This window comes from Procambarus clarkii, chromosome 40 (assembly GCF_040958095.1).
Source record: "Procambarus clarkii isolate CNS0578487 chromosome 40, FALCON_Pclarkii_2.0, whole genome shotgun sequence".
Classification (NCBI taxonomy): domain Eukaryota; kingdom Metazoa; phylum Arthropoda; class Malacostraca; order Decapoda; family Cambaridae; genus Procambarus; species Procambarus clarkii.
In genome coordinates this window covers 16296727-16305872 of record NC_091189.1, presented here as the reverse complement: position 1 = coordinate 16305872, position 9146 = coordinate 16296727, and the positions used below count along the sequence as shown (strand labels likewise).

At 36.8% G+C, this 9146-nt stretch overlaps 1 protein-coding gene across 1 annotated transcript; it reads right to left on the bottom strand.

The window, feature by feature from the left end:
- Positions 1-1754: 1754 nt before the first annotated feature.
- Positions 1755-8460, bottom strand: LOC138372938 (lipid droplet-regulating VLDL assembly factor AUP1-like). Its single transcript, XM_069338738.1, has 6 exons — positions 8294-8460; positions 7669-7850; positions 6438-6599; positions 3144-3264; positions 2457-2595; positions 1755-2277 (listed from the first exon to the last, which is right to left on the bottom strand). Exons 1-6 carry the CDS (start codon positions 8414-8416, stop codon positions 1886-1888), a joined length of 1119 nt encoding a protein of 372 aa, XP_069194839.1. The 5' UTR covers positions 8417-8460; the 3' UTR covers positions 1755-1885.
- Positions 8461-9146: the final 686 nt, after the last annotated feature.

The window sequence follows — 9146 nt, the reverse complement described above, 5'->3', positions numbered from 1 at the left end:
GGTTATAAATTATTATATTTCCAAGTCAAGCCAGTAACACTTTTTAATGTTTAAAAATTGCTAAATTGCATCTGTCAGAACATGCTCAACAAATCAGAGCAGACCTCACACATAACATTGCAGAATCAACATGCTCTGTTTATATGGTTAGTTTAATTTCCATTTGTTGGGAAGAGGAAGCTTGTACAGTACTTTCCTTATCAAAATCCCCCTAGGCCAACTACTGACCTTCCCTAGGATACAACCTACAACAATTTTCAAACTCTCGGGTATCTAATTTAACTGCTAGGCATCAGATGAAAGGAATATGCTTAACCGTTCCTAACCTGCCTGCGGAGTGAACCCAGGGTCACTGAATTGAGAGCCGAGGATGTAGACCACTGTGCTACAGGATGCATACAGGATTCACCAATATACACCATAATTACACAAGGTAACAAGGTGAAAATAGATCATGTACAAGATTTCTATTAATGCAGAACGAGTTTGAAGTTCTTAAGTTTACTGCAAGACTGTTACTAAGCCTGAAGATGATAATACTAAATATTCTCTGGGGCATAAAGCAGAGGGTAAGCTGTAATAACTTTGCAATAACGCTCCCTAAAGTGCAATGCAACACAGTACTAGATCACCCCTTCATTTCAAACCATCAAAATAAACGTGAAAATGGTGCATTAGCCAGGCGTTTTTAAATCTAATTTAAACAATTTAGAACTTTAATTTTTGTCATGTTCCATATGAATACTGTACACTTAATACAGTATCATATACAATCTTAGGAATATAAATTAATGTGACTTTGTACTCTTATTTTTGAACTATGAAAATATCACCAAAGGCACAAAGATTTAACACATGGTAATTTATGCAAATAAAACTTAACCATTAACTGGCAAAATAAAATACAGTAGTAGCTTTAGAATCTGGACTACAGTATTGAACTGTATACCATTCTGGAAAACCAAAGCTTACAGTTTTCTTATAGAAAATTATACATGTTTCTGCATATTTGGAGACAAATATATATAATCAAACTTTTATCTATAATCCCTTTTCTAATTTTTTTTCCATGTTATGAGGTCTCTTCTTTTAACTGGTTGCATCAGGTATCTTTTCTATATCTTTTCTACTCTTAAATAATTAAAATCAAAAAGCTTATGATTTAAAACTTTGGTTTCTGTCTTAAAGGGTAAAATTTTGTTATATAAATTTTCTTTTATAGACATTATGTATATTTGTTAACTTTACATTGCAATTACTCACACTAATCTTGTCTCATTCATAGTTAACTACTGTATTTCTTATCTCCAGGATGACATTTTAAAGTCACAATATTAACGCAACATAGTTTTAAGTAACCTGCTCTGCTCATGAAATACAACTAAAAAAATCAGATTCTTTAATGTGACATCAAGCCATGTAAAAGACAGCTTTGCCACAAATTTTAAAAGAATGAAGTTCATAAAACTGCACCTTAAATTTTTATTTCTACTGAATATTTTAAATGAAAATTAAATATATTTAATTAATTCAAGACATTACATTTTTAATTTGTATCACAATTACCTATCATACTCTTAATTACTTGCAATTTTCCATTGTCAAATGTGCCATATATCAGCTCAAAGAACAGCATTTTACAATTAATTTTCTAGGGGGGGTGGGGGGGGGGGGGCAGGATGTTCTCAAAATGCATGTCTCTGTCTGTCTTTCAAAAATGTTGAAATTGGTGAACTGCTCCTAAAGACATTCCATCTTGTTATGCATTTATTATCAACAAGGAATTCTATTTTACAACCAAGCCCTGTTCAAGAGCAGCTATACACAATAATAGCTGATAAAACTGAACATCACACAACAAAGAAATTAGTCATTGCACAGTTTGTCAGCAATTGTAGCCCGGTATTTGTAGTCCATGCTTTTCAATATATTTTCTCCTAGCATTCTCTATCAGCTGTGCTTTTCTACTCTGAAAAGAAGTCATTCTTTCTGATGCACATTTTCCAAATGATTTTGCTGCTGTACTCAAAGTTACTGAGGCTTTAGACATTGCTCCTGGAGGGCTATCACTCTCTGAAGTGCTCTTAGAAAGATCTGAAGCACAAGATGGACTTTGAGATTGAATAGCAATTGGAGTCGAACTGCCCGTTTCATTTGGCTGTACACTTGGACCAGGAGAAGACCGACTTGGAGTGATGGGTCGGGGTTCAGGTACTGGCTCTGGTACGTTGCCCTCCAAAAAATTTGTGATCGTTAAATCAACATTCTGAGTGTGAACTGAAAATAATAGAACAAAGTATTAAAGTACTGTATTTTGGAAACTAACAAATTAACTGATCTTGGTCTCTTAAGTATAGTACAGTATTGTTTACCAAGGAAGCAGTTCAAGACCATTATCTTACCCAGTGATGACGATATTTAGAATAAATTCACACAAGACAAAGAAAGACACTCACCTAAATCCCTTTTAATTTGTTCAAGGGAAATATGTGGTAGTACTTCTTGGACCTGTTGAGCCATTCTATGCACTTCTGGGCTGAGCATAGGATTTGCTGCTGCTGCCGCCTCTCTGGCGAGTCGTTTCATATATTCCACCTAGTCACGAAGTGACATGTGTATTATATGATTAGTTATACAGTATACAATATACTGTACATGTTACACGGAGAATTTATCGAATGTTTGCAGTAAGGATTAAATTAAATATTTATCGAGTTGAAATGCCAATTGGGAAAAGATATTTATAGGCAATATTTTACTCTTTAGGAATCTTTCATAAATTGAACAGAGGAACACTAAGTAAGTGTGTACACACTAAAGTGACAGGCAACTGGATAATCATGCAGACTGGTTTAAAAAACGAATTACAAATAAAAAAAGACTGATACAGTATATACGGTACCATTATGAAAGTTTATTATTATACCTGCTTATGCTGACTATAACCACATTTTTCCTAGAATATGACTATGAGTGGCTTGGTATTTTAGATATATATAGCCATTTGCAATAAAGGTGAAAATGGATGGATCTCTCACACATTCCCAGTCACTAATAGAGAAGCTAATGATATGAAATTTTCAGCCCATAATTTTGGTATTTATATAGCAACTGTGGGCTAGACGAATCATTTTCAGGCTAACCTTGTCTGCTACTGTGTGATTAGAGGTCTGAACACTGAGTGCAGCTGCTGTGGCAATTTGGACACGAGCAGCAAATTCTTCAACGGTTTCATTTTCGCCCCTATCCATTTTTCCAATGTATCTGCAGAATAAAATAAATGGTTGAAAGTACTCTATAAAGTAATATGGAACACACAAAAATTCTCTCATTTGTTAGTACTGTACACTGCCATGATCTTGGTATATACTCTAATTATATTCTAGAACAAAATAAAACTAGATATGGCAACAACTTTCTAATATCCAAATACTGTAATACACATTCATTCTGGGATCTACTAGCGTGCTAGATAAAGAGTGCAGCTAGAAGGCTACGTGACAGTGGGGCACTGTCAACCCTTGTACTGTATACAAAAATGCTCGTGTGCCACCACCATTTGCCTAATGGTCTAGAAAAATGTGGTATACATAAATTAGTAACTCAAACGATGGAGTGAATGCAAAGATTGTTTGGTAATGAACAAATATAGTACAGTTTGTAATGAGGTGTTGACCAAGTGTGATTGGAACACAAAAAGTGGCAGGGAACAATGCTAGGTGAAAGCAATTTTTTTGATAGTGTTTGGCATGTTTATACATAACTCATGAGGATCATATTTTATGAAGTGTTGGGGAACCACTGTGGATGCTTTGACGGAGTTTGGTGGTGCTTGTTCTCAATGATGCTGTCGAGTGTGAAACGTATGCAAAAAGGTTGGGTATTATTTTGAATCTTAAACCTTGGGCCACAAAGGGGCATTTTGCCTTCAACACCCACAGGTACAACAACAACAACAAAAATTCTTTCGTCTTATAAAAGTGTTCATTTGTGTTTCCTGATCACAGGGGGAAAAAATCATAGCCACAATATTTTGGCCACAATAGGGCGAGGAAGTCTGGCAAAAAAGAGGCGTTGACAGAGCAGTCACCAGACGAGGCCTGCTCACCGGAACTGTCAGGCAGAGGTTGCCACAAAGATATTATTACCTAATTACTGTATTTCAATGTCTGATTTTTTTTTTGCAGTAATATAATTCAATAGTGTGTATTGTGATATATTTATATAATAAAATGCGTGAACCATCGCTGTAGTCAAAATTGTGTTCATATTAGTGATTCAATTATTATGTTGATAAAACAATAAGCAAATAGTTTTGCTGTTATTACACTATATACACATGTTATGTATACGTATCTGCATGTTTTGTTCACCATAACGAACCACTAAGTTGGTATTGCGAGTCAAAAGGCAATGAAGAGTGGCCTTCACTCACCAGTCAGTTAGTCACTCGCCACCACTCCCTCACTCGCCAACATACTCCTCCAACCATACTGTTTTTGCTTTTATTCACTATACACAGATGTTACATATAAGTATCTACACGCTTTGTTCACCATAACTGTAATCTAAGCTTGTATGGCGAGTTCAAGCAATAAGAGACCTAGCTACACACAGTCAGCTGATGGCTGCTGCTGTCACTGGTTCAAGGTCAGACGCACTAATATTTCTCCTCCAACAATACTGTTTGTGGTGTTATTACACTATATAAACACATTATATATAAATATTTACACGTTTTATTCACCATACCTGTACAAATTAGCTGGTATGGTGCCCAAAGACCATAGTGGCCACCAGTAAACAACATGATAAGTCATACAAACGACACACCTCCCTCACCAAAATGGCAGCTCACATCCTTTTGCTGTTATTACACTTTATACACACAAGTTATATATAAGTATCTACATTTGTGTTCACCATAGCGAACCACTAAGCTGATATGGTAAGTCCAGTCAATAAAAGGTGGCCGCACACAGTCAGAAGACGGCGCCACCATCCTCCCTACCTCAGTATTACTCCTCCCATCATGGAGCACAGCGCTAAATATCACCACAATCCTGCTATTATCAGAATCCTGGTCAGTTTTATCATAGTCAAGGGTCTTCTGTAATACTATCATTGCTAAATAATAGCATGTACATATATATTTTGACATTTTTAGGCAATGCTGTGGTCACAAGCTGAACAGCGGTGCTGTGAGCTCATGCTGCGTGCGTCAGCCTTGGTGGCTCGCTCAGTACTGAGGCTCTCACACCCAGGAATGTTGGCCACAATTTTTTTTCTAGGTGGCGTCTGCCAACTATCGGTCATGGCTGCACTATAGCTGCCTCTATCCCATGCGGGGCATTTAAATTAAAGCACTAGACACTAAAACAGCTATTAATGTATTGCCCGGTATCGGTAATGTTACTCAAATCACCTATATATGTATTGCGCGGTCTAAGGGTTAAACCTTTTCCTGTACTTTTCCTTCACTCCTATTTTTTTCTGGGAAATGTCTCTAATTCCTCTAGTATCAGTAGGAAATAGGATGGAGATTGCAAATTTTTATTTTAATTAATCGCTGGGTGGAGACGCATATTGCGTCCTTAAATAAATCTATGGATCTTTGGTGGGGACGCATGTTGCATCCAAAATTAAAATTGTTAAAATTCCATTTTTTCCCAATCATTATGGGACATGTTTTAAAATGTGCATCAATGTCTTTCCATTTTCTGTGATGCCCCATGTGACATCACGGCACCACCACCCACGCGGTAGATGGGTGGCAGTACCCATCCCCTTATGACTCGTGCACACTCCCTACCTCCCACCAACACCTCCCTGACCCCTCACCTACTCCCCCAACCCTCGCCCACTCCTCCGACCCTCGCCCACTTCCCCGACCACCATACACACCCTGGTCCCCAACTGCTCCCTGACCCCCATCCACTCAGTGACTCCCACCAAGTTCCTTATCCCTGTCCACTCCAAGACTCTCATCCCACTCACTGACCTCCCACCCACTTCATGATCCCAACTCAAATAAAAACCTGTTTGAACAAGGTGTATACACCTGTGGTATTCTCAGATTGCAGCATTGTGCATCAAAAGATCTTCAGCTACAAGCAAAGGGTAAACTGCCTGTAGATAAAACTGTATAAGTTAGATAATTTTATTGCAAACAATTTGATACCAAAATGAACGACATAGCACGAAAATTGAGGTGAGAAAACTGAAAACCATACACACATTTTAGTGTGGGTGCAAGTTCACGGGAAATGCCCAGCCGACCTTAGGGTGTACTGGGGGTCACGTGCCGGGCCAGGCAAAGTGTTAAGCCTTCAATTACATCAAAACTTAATGGCTCCTAGTGCCATTATTAGTTGTCATTAAAACCTGTAAATGTGATTACAATTAAAATTTTTGTACCTAGAGCAAAAATGTCTCACCTTATAGTAAATAGCGTAACAGGAGAAAAGAGCATGAAACACAAGTCGGCCGCCCAGGAGGCACCCAAAACCGAAGGTGCCAAGGGAAGGAGAGGAAGACGCCACACATGAATGCCTGCAACTAGCACTGGCCCATTTAACTCAAATGCCCATGTTCCATACCTGACGAAAGAATTACACACATTATTTATATTTATTTACTGTACAAGTGTGTGTGTGTGTGTGTGTGTATGTATTTTTATTATATATATATATATATATATATATATATATATATATATATATATATATATATATATATATATATATATATATATACATACATACACACACACACACACATACATACATACATACATACATATACACACACAAACATTATACACATAACAAATAATGAATGCAAGAACTTGTTAAATTACTTTTTTCATATACATCTTTGAAGTTTAAAAAGACACCTTTATCCTTCCAAATATATATTTATACTAGCTAGATATACTTTATTATGAGACTGGCCTAGTAAGATTATCGCAAAAACAATAGAACCCCTAAACAAATTTTTTCTAAACCTACAACAAAAATGCATAAGCCCAAATTTGTTTAGTTGCATTCCTCAAGAGGAACAGATGTTCAAATCAGGCTAGCTACCCTGTAACAACACTGAATCCTCGCTCTCAATGAGGTACGTACATTATGCCTGACGAAACTCCCAGAGCAAACATAACTTTAGAGAAAAAAATAGGGACATGTTACATAGACTGGCAAGAATACACTTTTTCTCACTCTTCTCTAAATAAAAACACCTGCCTAAACATTTATCATTAAAAACCGTACTCCAACCATATTACAGCTACAAAAGCGTGCTCTCCAAACTCGTATAGAGTTTACCCATTAAGTATTATTTTCTGCGAGTTTAGGGGTTCCTCATCCCATGAAAGTGTGAAATAGGGTGATCATATAAAATTTATGAATGTTTTAATAAATTATCCTTTGAGGTGTTGAATGTTTCCAAATACTGTATTCTCAAAGAGGTGAAAATGTTATTGCTTTAATAGGAAATACATTTTATACTCTTAGAACTGTGTGTCTGAGACTTTGAAATGAAGGACTCTGTGTGTTCAATCATACCCAAAACCCAAAACAAAAGCTTTGTTTTGTGGAAACGCCATGCAATTTTCACAAATTTGTTCTTTGTGCAAATGTAGGATTTTATTAGGTATAAATTTCTTACTTCATTAAAGCAAGAGTTCCACTTGTGGTTGCACCCTCTGGATGCAAAAGCAGAGGGGGGCTGTTACGCTCACTAAGAAAAATTCGAGCACTAGCTCGTAGCACCTCTCGACCCTGTGTCACTCCAAGGTCACGATAACATAACAGCGTTGATAAAGCTCCAGGAAGATCATACACGCTAGGCTGAAAAAAAAAGATATAAAAACCCTTATGCATTATTAGTCTGTCTACATCTCTGGTTTCTCATTTTCCCAAAGAACTCTCCACGAAGGCTATGTTATGCTATGTCATGTGGAAGACTGGGTGAACGCATGGGCTTCTTAATTTTCTTGACCTTTGTTCTCTACATTTCTCTTCATTTCTAATGGGTTCAGGCCTTTCCACCCCCATGAAATTAGGATATGAGGTAACAATGACAAATGAAGATTAATTTCATTGCACATTTTTTTATGCAAAATCAGTTGGATAAAAAATTTGAAATAAATTACATAAATACAAAATATTAATATCTAGCTTGTAAAGATTTTATTTGTGGATGGTGGAATTGCAAAATGTGGCCCTTTTGTATGAAGGAGAAAATTAAGAGCATGCAGTATATAAATTAATACTGCTAGTATAGTACTTACAGTAACACATGGCAGGACAATGGATACTGCTAGATGGTCAAATGGCGTGACATGATTGGTGGTGATGATACGACATGAAGTGTCTCTATTCTCCAGTGATTCTTCTCGAACAACAAGACCCATAACAGAATACAGCACTCGCAATACAATTCTGTAACAAATATTTAATAAATGTCACCTGACAATTTAAAAAAAAATTTGCAGCATCCCTATCTCTCATGACTTGGAGAAGTGTGATTCAGAGGCATTCCTAGTTCCTTTTCCCCACCTCTATCTCAAAAGAACACACACACAGCTAACAATATTGGAGTACTTCTGCCACTTTACCATCATTAAAACAATGTTAACCTTGCCACTGCAATGCACATCTACAATTAAATGACAAAAAGTGTCATTCATTGCAATATGCCGAAATATTTGTCCAGATGTCATATCTGGCCTTCATAACAGGGGGTTTGGTTCTGGTAGCTTCAGCCATTACCACAAAGAAAGAGTTAGCTTACCTTTTGTCATTTTTAAATCTAAAGCAGGTTTCTCTGGTAAGAAAAATGTATTCATTTTGACAAGTACAGTACTTCCAAAATAATCCAGTTTCAGTAATACTCGTATGGTAAATATTCTCTTAGGGGTCTACAAAAGAATCCAATCCATAAAGAAACAGCCATGATGCTAGAAAACTTTTGGCATACAGTGGTACCTCCACTTACGAATTTAATCCGTTCCCAGAAAGTGGAATTTAATCCATTCCCAGAGACAGGTCGTAACCTGAAAATTCGTAACTCAAAACAAATTTTCCCATAAAAAACCAGCGTTGAATGTAATGAAACGCCATTTTCTGTTTGAGTCCCGGAGG